This window comes from Ceratotherium simum, chromosome 4 (genome assembly GCF_057802395.1).
Source record: "Ceratotherium simum simum isolate JZ-2026a chromosome 4, ASM5780239v1, whole genome shotgun sequence".
NCBI classification, from domain to species: Eukaryota; Metazoa; Chordata; class Mammalia; order Perissodactyla; family Rhinocerotidae; genus Ceratotherium; species Ceratotherium simum.
Window position 1 is genome coordinate 83,376,999 of NC_141903.1, and position 15,208 is coordinate 83,392,206.

Here is a 15,208-nt window from a genome sequence, read left to right on the forward strand (position 1 = left end):
GTAACTTTGGACAAATAACTTGAGTTCCCTACTCCTGATCTCTCATCAATCAGACAGTAGCAGCACGTCTCTCATAGGCTTGCGGGATATTGCACATAAAACATTTGGCCTGGTTCATGGGAAACATTCTGTAAATGTGACCTATCACATTTCCTATTGCATGTTTCTTTCCCATTTGAAATTAATTCCTAAGTATGTAGATGTAAACATCATCAGAATTACTATCTCAATTTTTGCAAGTACGTATACAATCATCTCTCTGCTAGCCACAAAATTATTTCATCCAAGCCAGCAGCTTGCTCTCCATGATGGAAACAAAATGTGAAATGTTGGTGCACATTAGGATTTCAAGTTGTAAATAATCAGACCAGTCACAGTATAGTAAAAGAAGGATTTTAGGTTTCTTTGGTGAAACAAAAGCAGGTATAAAAAGTTACAAAGATTTTAGATTTTCATTCACAAAAAAAAAAAACAGTCATTCACATTTTACACTATACACGTTATAATATAAATACAGGAACGTATTATGTGCATTGTAATGAAAGGGGAAAAGTTAAAACTTAATAGGCCAACACAGTGTTGTTCTGTGCTCTAGAACATCTAAAGGTAGATTACATTTAACGCAGCAACCAAGAGGACTTGCGTAAAGACACTGTGTGATTGTAGCTACTGTCGTTCCTTCTAGGCCAAAGGAAGTTTCATGAAAAAGAATCAATGTTGAGTCTGCTCTTTTTCTATTTGCATATTTATTTGTTGTCTACCCTTCTCAAGGTTGTTCTAACTGAAATTAGGGAAAGACTCCTAAATGCCTTCTTTCCATTACAGGGTTTTCTTTAAACATTAAATTAAGTGGATAATGATTCAAGGTCATCTTCAGCGGTCACTTTATTCAAATAAAGGGGAAGAAATAGAGTAGGAAGAGATAGGGAGAAATTTCAACACATACACTCCACCTAACAAGAAGAAATGTCCACTCTAGTTCTACATATATGCTCCTTGCTTAGAATGGGCAAACACCATTTGCTGAAAGCTATACACTTTTCCACTCTTTTCATAATAAACACTTGATGCATTCTATCCATCACATTATGTAATCAGGGAAAAGTACCTAGATTATATGGTTCCAAACTGTGTGAGGGCAGTGCAAAGGCTAACACTGAAAAATAACTAGGCTACTATGTCAATTTTCAGGTTTGGGGGAAAATAACATCCAATAAATTAAATCAGTATGGCTTACTTCATTTATTTATGTATGCTTCACAGCTGCAGCATTCATACATGAACATTCAAAACTTTATAAAAGATTAAAATGGTTATATATACAAAATTTCTTTCTTTGAATGTGTGTTGTTGTTTTAACAATCCCCCACCCTCCAGAGCCCTAGGTCTCTATCCATTTGAAATGAGTTGATCTGTAATCTTGCAAGTTAGTGTTATGAAAGCCATTAAAAAGTAGACCTGGTTGAGTTAATAATTAGCACTTTGACCCCTAAAAAATGCTCCTGGTCATAAAAAAGTCCTCCATTCAGGCCTTTCTTGTAAGCGAAGAAAAAGGAATGCAGCAAAGAGGAGTTTCACATTGCAGTCCCTAGTTCTGTTGGGATCCTGTTGGCCAGGCTTCGGAAGTGCAAGGAAGCAAACTGCGCTTGATGGTGCAGCGACCTACAAGACTTTGTGTTTGTTAGTTGTCCGAGAAAAGCTGTCCTCAGTCTTGCTGACAAAGGGCAAGTGAAACCATTTCCAGCCTAAACAAAGTACAAAAAGCAGCCAAACGAATGATTAAAGACCTCGAAGGCTCCATAATCATTATTAAATATGCCCAAACTCAGTGTGACGTTTTATTTTATATACAGGATTAAAATCAACATTAAATCATCTTATTTACATTGCCATTGGTGCTGAAATTGAGCTTTTTAAATAGTACAGTAGGCTGGTATACATTATAAAATGGTCTGCACTGGAGGCAAATAGAAAACTAAAGAAATTAGATAGGCTGGAAATGGTTACTGTCTGCCCTCATTTTCTTTCATTTTGGTTGCTTTCTTTTTGAATGCCAATACCTTCATTTAAAATGTTTTGGGAGCACAGCAACCCCAAATGACTGGATGGTGGTCCAAAAATCCAAACCAACTGATAATACTTCTCGAGGTGATAGGAAAGGCACAGGAAGTTAGGACTTTGGCTGAAATGGTGAAAACACATGTTTGCCATTTAGGGATCAGCGCCTCGACTCCTGCCACCTCCGGCTCCAACGGTGCTCATGTTTGGATGTATTTATTGAATTGTCCTTTGCTGATGAGGAATTTTTAAAGTATTTCTTAGAATAAGTCCTTTGGTATGCAGATGCTACATGAAAGGAAAGAAAGAAAGAAAGAAAACACAACAATATTACTTGCTCCATACCCTAAACTACCAATACCGTAGCCATAAAATGAGAGTGTCTAGTACTTGTTATAGCACGGTTGTCCATTCTTTCTAAAGGACCACTTACGGTTCATGCAGGTAATTTTAGGCATAGCCCATTTCCCATTTCCTAGGCAACGGATAGTTGGAAGGTGGCGTTGAATGAAACCATCTTTGCAGTGATATCTAATCAGGGAGTTGATTTCATAACGAGGTTTCATCTTTCCAAAGGTCTTGGCATTTTCTACAACAGGGGGCTGGCCGCAAGCAACTAAAGAAAAGTAAATTGGGTTATTTCCAAATAATCTAAATATTCCTATTAGTATGAATCTCTTTTTTTTTTTTCTCTTTCCCTCTTTATGGTACCCAATCAAGCACCTTTCTTAGAATTAAGAAATCGAAATTTTTCAAGAGAAAAACTAAATATTGAGGCTCTGGGCAGAGTGTGAATCTCAGATTACGTCAACTTGAATTGTGTTTTATTAAAGAACCATAGGGCTAAATGGTCATACATTCATCTATGCCTCTGGCAAACTGGCAGGGCCAGTTTTCTGAAAAAATTTCAAATTAAAAAACACCTGGCTCATGCCAACATGTGGCCTACTGCTATTGTCTTCATCACCACCCCAAAGTTTTTATTTATTACCCACCTTCACTGGAACAATAATAGATTGCTAACAGTTATCTATTACTGTCACCTCCCTGAAAAAACTTACCATCTATACTAACATCATAGTTTCAAAATATGGACAAAATATGGACTCCTAAGTATAAACAAAATATCTTTGGCTCCATTTACGTTTATTTGCTCTTTTCTGTCTCCTGTATGGAGACAGGGAAAAGTCAGGATATAGTATTCATTCATCAGTTTTGTAATTACCTTATAAATAAAAATTTCAATTCTTGAGAAGGGTATACAAAGGTACATCTTAGAATATTGAACCATCATTTTTAATTTACAATGAAAAATTCTAAATATCAACAAACTTAGCAATAGTAGAAATAATAAAAAAGAAACAGAGGTAAAAGAAACCTTGCAATTTTGAAATTCAAGAAGCTGCAAAAATGGATTCAACTGAATTTGTGTTAAGCTATTGTTTTATTCAACATTAGTGCACTTATTTTAAATAACACGCTTTAAAAATTAACTTTTATAAAGTGATTGTATTTTGCTATATATCTCTAATAAAAATATAACTTTAATATAATTTCCCTAAATGGCATTTCCTATGCATAGTTTACTTTAAGAATTTTCACACAAGGCTCACAAGAACATGGCATGTTCTCTCATGAAATCATACAAATCTTCAATGGGAGAATGATTACCAGAAACCTTGGTACCAAGAGGTTTAGATGTCAACATCCTAATGTAAAAGTTTACAAATATTAAATTTATCTACATATCCAGAAGGCTGTTTACAACCATATTTTTTGCAATGGCACATTTGCGTTTAACTTCAATATTTAGTTCTAATTTAATTCTGCTTGACAAAACAGCTTGGAACATACTGACCCCGTGGCAAACAAAGTCGTCCTTAATGAAACACAATCCAAGCACATCTTTTCATTCACATAAAAAATTGTCAATCAGGGAGACATAATCAAAAAATAGATTTTAAAGTCTTACTATCTATAACTAACAAATTAGAAATATTTGTGCAAGTATTTGATCTTCACAAATTCCTATAATATAAACAGAGATTTCTATAATAATATGTCATTTTCAATTAATAAGCTACATTATGTATATGGTTCAACAATAACCCCAATCTGGATACCTGCACTTGTTTTATTGTAATATGGAAAGCCTAAACCAAGGTCCAGATACTAGCAAGTATCAGATAGAATGAGACCAAAGTGATACAGAAGGTTAAAAATCATCAATTAGATAATTTGGTATATCTGATTATGTGCTATGTTGACAAACTAGAAGTTGTCTTTACAACTGTGAGGAAAGCAATCTACAGATTTCCTTCTAAAACTATTTATATATCAAGATGTTATAAAGCTAAAATAGTTCAGTGAGTGTGATATTGGCAAGGACAGGCAAAAAGACCAGAAATAGATTCACAAATATATGCTAGATATTCGACAGAAGCAACATGGCAGAGCAGTGGGGAAAAGGTAGCTTTTTCACTTGGACAATTGGGGTATTCATATGGAAAAAAATTTATTTGGTTCCCTACCTCAGAGAATACATGAGAAATCAATTCTAGATAGTTTAAATATATAAATTATAAAAGGCAAAACTATAAAACATTTAGAAAACAACATAAAATATTTTTATGACTTTAGGGTAGGTAAAGATTTCTTAAGACACAAAATGGTTTAAACCATAAAGGAAAATGTAACAAAATGAAGAATTCTGTTCATCCAAAAATACCATAGGGTAAGAATAAAGACAAGTTACAAACTGGGAGAATATATTTGCAACATATCTAATTGTCAAGGGATTAGTAACCAGAATATAAAAAGAACTCTTAGAAATCAATATATAAAAGAGAAGCAACCAATTTTAAAAAATAAGCAAAAGACATGAACAGATACTTTACAAAAGAAGACCTATAAATGACCTAAAAGTATATGAAAAGATATTGAGGGAAAAGTATCCAAGAAAATGCAAATTAAATCAAAAGAGATAACATTTTATACCCACCAGGTTGGCAAAAATTTCAAAGTCCGGTAATATCAAATGTTGGAGAAGATATGGAGTAACAGGACCTCTCACACATTGCTGGTGGGAGTGCAAATTGATACAACCACTTTGGAAAATAATTTGGTATTTTCTAGTAAATTTGATGGTACATATGTCCTATGACTCAGCACTTCATTCCTGGAAAAATACCCTATGGAAACTCACAAAAGTCTACCAGGAAAAAATTCAAGAATGTTCATAGAAACACTGTTTATAATAGCAAAAACACTGAATATAACCCAAATGTCCACTGACAGGAGAATTGATAAATAAAATGTTATACAGTCATACAATGAAATACTATTCAGCAGCCAAAATGAAGAAACACAGCTACGTGCATCAACACGGATAAATCTCACAAACACAATGCTGAACAAAAAAAGCAAGGCACAAAATGCATACAGTATGATTCCACTTATATAAAGTTCAAAAACGTGTAAAACTAAACAATTTGTTTAGATACAAACATATGTGATAATACTAAAGAGAAAAGTAAGAGAATTAAGTCATTATCCATGGTTGGAATTGGGAAGTAAATGCATGGGATTAGAAGGAACCCCCAGGAGGCTCCAAAGATGTGTGGATAGTGTGCATTGAGGTGTTCTTCTCAAAAAAAAAAAAAAAAAAATGTCCTTTGTATATATTACAATCCTTCTTTACAAATATTTAATTAAAAGTAGAGCTACTTAGGTCTGTATGTTTAAAGATATCTAAAACACCTGAAAGGAGAAATGAGCATCTTTTATAAAAGTCTACAGACGTTTATGAAATTCATAAAATTCCCCAGAGTACTGATTAATAAAGCACTAAGTCTACATAAATAAAAATCAGACAGTAGGGAGATAAAATACAAGAATCATTTTTTTTGTTTTGTTTTTTTCTCCTTTAATGAGGTAGAGCCAACATTTTATGAATGGCTTTCCTCATTAAAAACGTAAATGTGATGCTGTTTTTGTGACTCCATTTTAGCTAGAAGGCAGTGGTTCTCAGCCTGGGGCAGTTTTCCTCCTCTCCCTCCCTCGCGAGGGACAGTTGGCAATGTCTGGAGGCATTTTTAGTTGTCACAGAGCAGATGAGGGGGATGCGGAGTGCAGGAGAATGCTACAGGCATTCAGTGCACAGAGGGCAGAGATGATGCTAAACATACTGCAATGCACAGGACAGCCCCCACAACTAAGAATTATCTGCCTCCAAATGTCAATAGTGCTGCTGTTGAGAAATCCTGCTATAGGAAAAAATAACAGGCAAGACAAGAATACTGGGATCATAAAATGAAAGGCATGACTCCAGGGACCATATGGAGATCTAAGAAGGCAAACATGACATTTGGATAAAGACAAACAGTTCATTAAAGACTTCTTACACAAGAAACAGGGAAAACAGCAAACACTTGATTTGCTGTTTTCACAAGTCCCATCGCAGAAGTGCTGAAGTAATGCACAGTCAGGAAAGCTGCTCATATAGAAAGGATATTCAGAGTCAATTCTACTTTAGATAAGAGAAGAGCAGAGTAAAGTAGTCATGGGTAACAGTTGCGTTTCATCTGAGCTTTGTGTAGATTAGTGTTCTCTTTCTTCTAATAGAATTTCTCACTATTGGTGTTTAAGTTTTTCCTAAAATATTTACAGAGTGTGTATTTTTAGTTTTATTATCTTTATATTCAAAGACAAATCAAATTGATTTTATATTTTGCATTTGTACTTTGTACTCGCAGTTGAGGTGGGTAAAAGTCCAGGTCTAGAGACAAAATATTCATGCTTTAACACCATTATCAATTGCAAACAGGTTAAAAAATGTTTATGGAATTCCTATTTGTTTAAGGAAGAAGTCTATACAATGTGCCTTAGAAATTCAAACATACTAGTCAATAATAAACAGGACACACATTTAAAAAATCAACTTCCTTAATTTTATCTGTTTAATGTCAACTAAACAATTCCCTCTCATTATGGAACTTACATTACACATGTTTTTATTTTATCATATCTTGAAGATATTCAACTAAAGACATAGGGATTGCTTTTTTGTTCCATGGTTTAGAAGCATACAATAAGCTTCTAAGAGAATGATTCAAAAACTCAAATGGCAACAGAGACCAGGCAGTGCAGAACAGGGAAGGATGGACTGAGGGCCGCAATGAACTAGAGACCGTGGTCCCCACAGAGGGAGGGCAGTGGTTTTTAGCCCCAGTGCTTCAAACCGCGGACAAATTTAAACACGGTCCAAATGGTACCAGATGTTCTTTTTTTTTAAGTCAAAAATCCATATTATTTTATGATATATCCCAATTTTTAAATGTTGACAACCAATATTTTTTTTTAATGCTCTCTTCATCAAAATAAACTGGTCTATAGGCTCTTGGTCTGGCACTTGTTTTTCTTAAAGATACTGCCAGGTAGATTTTCCTACATAAATGCTACATTGTTATCTTAAGCACCTGAAATCTATGGTGAAAACACTACTGAAAACAAACTTTTCAATTGTATTGGAAGAGTGAAATATTCCAGAGGAAGGAGAGATGGTGTACATGACACATCCAGTGCGTGTCTTAAAGAATGAAGTTTAGTCTTCCTGAATTCACTGGATGATTGAAATGCAGATTAAGTATACATTATTATTGGGGTAATCATTACCTGTTCCTTTCTTGCAAGTATAGGTGAGATGGTAATTGCAGGGAACATCATTCCACTGGCCGTTCTCATGCCAAATGATTACAACACAATCTTCTCCAGCAGAAAAGAAGCTGTCTGGCTGGTTGGGCCTCCAGTTCTCATATTGCTGTAAAAATGGACAGGGAAGATAACTACGTGATAGTCAAAGAGTAGCATATTCTAAGAGCGACAGCGGCATTACATCACAAGAGGATTCCATTCTAAAATGGACTCAACAATTTCTGTTGAACCATCTAGCTGAAATGATTTTGGTGGTAAAGAAAAAGACTTTTACACTCCAAGTGGACAATATATGGATCTCAGCGTCTCTCTTCAACAAATATGTATTTTTTCTTTGGCAATGAGCTATATCTGAGGAATTTTATTCTAGTTATCCTAGATTTCTAAATATATAATCAATGCTCAATTTAAGAAATTTAATCATGCTATTATTATTAACTGTAACAGCATTAATGGAAGTGGAACTAAAGAAAAAAAATCCAGAATCTCATCACTCTGATGCATCATGTTTTCTTCCAGCTCTTATGTGCACATAATTTTATATATAAAGCAAGACGGAATTTTTATTTTCCTTTCTATCTTTACCACTATAAAGTATCTTTCTTTGTCTTAGTTAATGTAATTGTTTTTATCCAAATTCATTTATTTGGTTAAAAACTGAGGTATCTGCTATATTTTATGTATTTACCTGATAAAACTATACCCATCATTTTATATTCAACCTGAGTTATTCTGTTTTAGATGTGATTCTTATGTGTGCCATACAGTTGAGTTTTGCTTTATGATCTAATCTGGAAGTTGTTTTCTCTTAACAGGAACATTTATCATATTTATGCATATGGATATAAAAGATAAACTTTTAAAGATATATCTTACTATAAATATATGTTTGCTTTTCTTTGTGTAATGTGTGTTCAGATAATTAAAAAAGATTTTATTGATTTGATTTTTTTTACTGGTTATCTTTATATCTATATCTTTAAATGGTATCTATTGATTCCCCACTCTGAGCAATGTTATATAAACGGAAATATCTTTTGCCTTCCATCATAGTAATACATGCAATTTATTCAGCACCTAAAATGGATGCAGTCCTCTTCTAAGCACTAGGTATGCATTCTCTTACAACAATCTAGCAGGTTTGGGAGTAATTTGGACCTTACACCCAGGACTCTCTGGTTTATGTTCAATTTTTTGTTACTTTGAAATGCTGCCTCCATATCAACCAATAATTATATGAAAAACACAGTCCCTATGCTTATTCAAAAGTAACAAACTTTGGGAGATGAAAATAATATGGGACTACAAATAAGAGTCCACTTTCCTAGTCTTGGGCTTCCTCCTAACTAGAATGTGATATGGGACAAGCTTGTTTGTTCAGTGTCCTTCTGGCTCAACTTGAGTGTCACTTTCCCACTATGCTTTGCCTACTGTTATGTTTCACATCACATCTAACGCTGACAAGACTGGTAGAGACAAACTTCCTTCCTATGGTAGAAATATAGATAGGCTAATATGACTATCTTTTCTGGGCCTACAGATCTGTTAGTCTTTCCTTAAACTAAATTTAAAATAAGTCTGTGATCTGAAACAATGGGTTAAGAGATTTTATTTAGGAAAGATAATGGCAGAGAAGAAGAAACCGTATGTATGAGTTAAGGCAGTGGTTCTCAATTCAGAGCATGCAAAAAATGGTCCTACTATTTATTCCCAACGGTACCATGACTATGTCTATGTCTCTTAAAAATGTATAATAAATACACTAAAGAATATCTGTAATTTGCCTTTTTTCTTGGAAAAAAGAATGTAGCTTTTAAAACTTTTAAATAGGGTAAAAACCTAAACCTTTGGGGCTAGCCTCATGGCCTAGTGGTTAAGTTTGGTGTGCTCTGCTTCAGTGGCCCAGGTTCGGTTCCCGGGAGTGGACCTACACCATTCGTTAGCAGCCATGCTGTCGCGGTGACTAACATACAAAATAGAGGAAGACTGGCACAGATGTTAGCTCAGGGCAAATCTTCCTCAGCAAAAAAAAAAAAAAAAAAAAAACACAAAGAAAACACACCACCTAAATCTGTAACAAAATAACTTGTGAGATGAAGACTCAACTTTGAAAACCTCCGGATTAAAAGATCTTCTACATTTCCTTCTCCTTCAATCTCTTTGCTTAGCTTTGCTTTAAAGTCCTCCTCAATCATGCCAAAATTAAGATAGGGGACAAGAGATCTCTGCTATATAAAGAAAGAGTCCCTGAAGAGTGACAAAATTGCGAAGAACCAAGAGAAGCTTAACAAAGGTGTTTTTGTTTTTTCTTTTTTGACAAAACAAAGAATGAAGGTTGTTTTTATTTCTCTGGTGGAACACCTAATCCAGAAATCAGATGGATTTACACCCAGATCTAGTAGCCTGAATCATAGCACTGAGTCACCCACAGATGGCCTGGGAGGGAAGCTCAGGGGACCACACTCACTAAAGAACTCTCTGACTGGCAGGTCTCCCTGCAACCAGGAACTGACACATGCTCTGAACTGAGTTTCTAATGATTTCTCTGTTTTGCTTTTCTTTGCTTACTTCCCTTGCCTTATTATCCCTCATCCTCCACCCACCAAGCCTTTTTTTCCTACTCCCCTTTAATAGATAATAGACAAGGAAATGGAGCAACAAAGCAGAGGTTTACAAGTTCTAGTCAGCCTGTTGCTGATGTATAACTAAGCTGTCTTTAACAGATGAATTAAAGTAGGGTAAAAGGAAAAACACAACAATAGAAATTTCTTAAAACTAACAAAAATCTACATTTAATACTTTTATGGTCAATGATTCCAGAGTTCCTCAAATACTTAATCTGGATTTTGGAGCTCAATACTTTAGCTTACTTTCTAACTAACCTCTTACAAGAAACTAGCAAATGTCCTCAAAGGTGAAAAATTTCCAACATCCTAATAGTATGTGCAAACTGTGCGATGCCCTCCCTTCCTTGTCCCCAATCACACTATCCATCTCCCTTCCTTGCTTTATTTTTCATCATAACTCATTACCTTCTAATAGTCTATATAATTTACTTATTCGTTGTATTTTTTCACCCCAGTAGAACAAAGTTCATTGAGGACAGGAATTTTAGGTTCTTTTGTTTGCTACTGTATCCTTAGTGCCAGGAACTATGCCTGGTACATGCTGGTGTTGTTTAATAAATAATTTGAGATTTAGAAATAATGAACCACAGAGTATGTTGCATTCTTCCCTATCTACATCTACCCCTAATCAAAGATGTTGCTTGCTGCTGGCAAATGATAAGTGAGACAGGCAATCGCAGACATAGGCAGTGGAAGTAAATAACCTTTCTGGAACAGTTGGCAATACACGTCAAGAGCCTCAAAAAGTTCCTACCCTTGGATCCCATAATTCCACTTATAAAATTCTATCCTAAAAAATAATTAGAGATGTGAACAATGTTTTATCTCAAACACACTATCAGTAAATGAGAAATGATCTATAGGGCTAACATATATTCAATAAATTATGGTATAGCCAGACAATGGAATACTATACAACCATTAAATATCTGGTCTTTGAAGAATATATATGGAGATGGGAAATACAAAAAGAAATGTTAAGTTAAAAAGCAAAGCACTAAAAATATACAATGATTCAAATTTTATACATACTCTCAGATGCAGCTGTGTGTGTGTGTATGTGTGTAAAAGACCAAAAGGAAATGCAGTAAAATGTTATAAAGTTTACATCTGAGTAGTATGAGTCTGGGAGATAATATTTTATTCTATATATGCTTACATGTTTTCCAACTCCCCTAGAGTGAGTGTGAATTATTTTTCTAATCAGTAAAAATGAACATTATAAAATGATCTATGCAGCTATCCAAAAGGACTTACAGATTTCTTAGCTAACTCTTTTTTAATCTAACCTCAACAAATTTCACTTCAAGTTACCCAACTTGCTTGACTGCCATGTATTTTGCAGCTGACATTTCCTACTGCTCTGAATCACCGTCTCCTTTTCACACTGAAATGAGATTCAGGTCCACACTGCTGAAGTGATTCTCAGGGTTTAAGCTACCCAGACTCAGACCTCTGGTAAAAGATTTAATTGTTTTTGGTGGGAATTACATTTGGCTTGCAACAGTGATTTAAAACATGTGTTCTGTGTTGTTGCTTAGCAGAGCTGTGGCTTAATGGTGCGGGACCAAATTTTAGGTCTGTGGTTTTTATAAGAGTGTCTGAGACCCACAGGCATGTCACACTATTACCTCATATCTGATAGCTCTATGGTGCAGATTTCTTTTGGCTAGGACGCTTTGATTTTGCTTCATGTTATTGCCAAACTGACTTAGCAAAGGAAACTCCAGTTTTCTGAACAACTTTCTTTGTTTCCTCCTGAATTCCTTACAGCTTTATTTAACATCACTTGCAGAGTGAAAGAGTATAAAAAATAAATCTTTGACTTAGGTTTAATAATGTATTTTTTTCACTGAAGTTCAATGTTAGGAAGAGATCTCTCCTCGGGAAATCAACTGTGAGTTATAAGAAGGTACCAGAGCCTCTCTCACACAGACAGTGTCTCATACATACAGAAATATAGATCCCTGAAATGAGCAGAGAAAAATTCCCCACTCCCACTTGGATTTTTTTCTCCTTGTTTGGGATTGCAAGTAAACATCCTGGGTGATCTATCCTGGATCAACCTTCTCCTGGGGCTGGGTGAGCAAAATAAGAATTATTTCAAAAAGCCAGCATGGCTTGCGGAGAATTCTTTTTAACACCATTGACAGAAATAAATGCTCACCAGACCTCTGCACATTTGTCTGTGTCTCAGAGACTCATGTTCCCCATCCCAAACCCGAACTCTTGTTGCCTCCTCCAGAGACTAGAATTAGATCAATACTACGCCTGAAAAGAGAATCCTAAATTACTTTGCACTTCGTTCTCTTCTGATGGCAGAGAAAATTATGACATAAAACTCGAATAGCTGATGCAGAGGAGAACCAGCTCAGATGTAAAATTTTCTTGCAACAAACTTGCATTTTAGAAAGAGATAATTATTTTACACCTAGAATGAAACCCCTTAATGCTGTACATTATATGATAAAGTTACTTTATTTTTTGAGTTCCAATTAAATGACTACCTCTCTGTATCTGTAAAAAAAAAGTGCCAAAAATGACAACCATTTCGATTAAATTGGATTTACTAACTTTATAGTTATTATTTTCTCTTTCTTTTCCCCCCAATTAGATTCAAGCAAATCAGCTGCCAAAAGCATAAAATGATTCAAAAAGCCCTGGCCAAAATCCAACAGCTAAGTACAGTCCTCTCACATGAAAATTGTCTCACAAGCCAGAGAACTCCTTTTGAATTAATTCTAATATTGAGACGAAAAATTCAGAGCAGACTAAAGTTACTCATCAAAATCTATCAAACTTTATAAATGCTTAGATTATTTTGTTCCAAATAATCTGTATTTTATTGTCAAACATTTACTTCTGTCTCACATTAACATAAAGGAGAAGAATTATCCTGCAGGCCTTCTGACCAACCAGGACTTTCCTGCCTGCCAACATTCTTCGCTCTCAGAGAACGAACGACCTCAATCCCACAGATCTAAGAGGGACTTGACTAATTCTTCCCAAGCACAATGGCTAGAGAGTTATTGTCTTCTTCTCAGCTCTTTGCAAGTCTCCAACTTGATTCAATCAACGGACTGGGGAGGGGGTGGGTGGGGGGCAGGGAGTGTGTTTGTTTAGGGGTGGAGTCTCCGCTTTTGAAAGTTATCAGCAATCTACTCAAGTCAGACGGGGTTGACATCCTTTCAAGGTGAGTCTCTGATTGTATAGTGTCAAGGAGTCCCAACTGTCATTCAGAGATACCAGAGTATCTTTTATCTTTAAAATACACACAATGCGGCCATGATCAATGGCCCTAAAATCTCAGCAGATAACTAGCATCAGAAAGAAGAACAAAACAAACTGATGATAAAAGTGTAGTGTAACCAACTGACCTTTTCCTTATGCAGAGATGGAAAACTGCATTTTTTCTAAGGTTAAAAATCATTATGTCATAAATACACAAGATTTAGAAATAAACTAGGTGCTTTGCTTTAAAAAAGGAGTTTGCTTGGGTTCAGCTTGGAGCACTGCTTTCAGTTAAAGAAAGGGAACAAGACCATCCAGTTTAGTCAGTTACTGCTGTGACAGTCACATCCCAGCTGGTCCTTCACATGATACATATATAAACAAATAGATATATGAGGAAATATGCAAACAGCTGGGTGGCGAAAATGCAAGGCTGGAGCAAGGAAGATTTTTGAACCGTAGAATGACTTATTCTTACCCCTCTATGCAACATTCCAAAATAGTTTTTGTTTTTCCACGTCAACTTTTTTTTAAAGTCTTTAAAAGCGAATGTCAATTCAAAAATCAAAACTCTGAAGATACAAGGTCATGCTTCAACCTCTAGTAGAGAAAGAATTCCCAGAACATTAAAGAATCTTGTTTTTAAATCTCTTTCATTAGCATCTTAAAACGAAGAAATTTTCAAAGCAACTGGTCTTATCAAAACTTAATTGACAACTAGCCTTCTCCATGATATTTGACTCATTTCAAATTCTCTTCATTGAGATTTTATGATTTGTTAACTTGGTCAAATAACTACAAAGAATAATCAGTGGCACTTACTAGTTCTCCTAAAGAATTAAGATACTCTGTTTAGAATCTCTTGTTTTCCTCTCTACTGAAAAGAAAAAGCAATTTTCACAGATGCTGAATACAATTAAAGTTCATCTTTTTGTGAGACACAAATTTGAGATTTACCACCATCACACACACCTACAAATACAGTACTTCTTGGCACTAGGGAAGGATATATTTAAGACCTTTGGGAATGCCCCTATTCACACAGACCTGTGTAACAGATAGGTTCCCACCATGAATGCAATAGAGAAGATCCAAAATGGTTAAATGGTTAGCAGAGTCAATAGCAACCCACACCTTGAGATGGGAAAACTGAGCTGTCCGTTAGACAGACTTGACAGCTAACTGAACAATTCTTACACATAGCTAGCCATTGGCTGCAGTTCAAATTTGTGCCTGAGTAAAAACTACAAATTATTTCATATTGTGGATCTTCAGGGTCTCTCATGTATAACTGAAACTGCAAATCTTGAATCTGCAGCCACCAAGGGCCTGCTCTATCGATCTACCTATCATTGACTTATCCACATATTTAGCTACAATTTTCCACTTTAGATGGAGTCACCTTTTATTCCTTAAAATACACGATCATTTAGATTATCTTAAACGGCCAATTAGAGGCTCTACATTTTCAAACTATTATGGATTTTACCAAGCACATTTAAACAATTAATCACACATTCCATTGATAAAAACCGTTCTTGACATTTGTCCAATGAAGCCATTCTATGACATAATATATT

The 15,208-nt window shown here is 35.1% G+C and overlaps 1 protein-coding gene across 3 annotated transcripts in view; it reads right to left on the bottom strand.

The window, feature by feature from the left end:
* Positions 1–377: 377 nt before the first annotated feature.
* VCAN (versican) overlaps positions 378–15,208 on the bottom strand; it is a 105,671-nt gene continuing 90,840 nt past the window's right edge. For 2 of the 3 annotated variants that reach the window (XM_004420391.3, XM_004420392.3), the window contains 3 exons: positions 7,732–7,876; positions 2,492–2,674; positions 378–2,346 (listed from right to left, as the gene is read on the bottom strand). In XM_004420391.3, coding sequence (XP_004420448.1) covers positions 2,219–2,346; positions 2,492–2,674; positions 7,732–7,876 — 456 coding nt within the window. In that variant the 3' untranslated portion in view covers positions 378–2,218. Of the gene's footprint in view, positions 2,347–2,491; positions 2,675–7,731; positions 7,877–15,208 lie in introns of those variants that run through there. The other variant, XM_087430082.1, reaches the window with a different exon arrangement.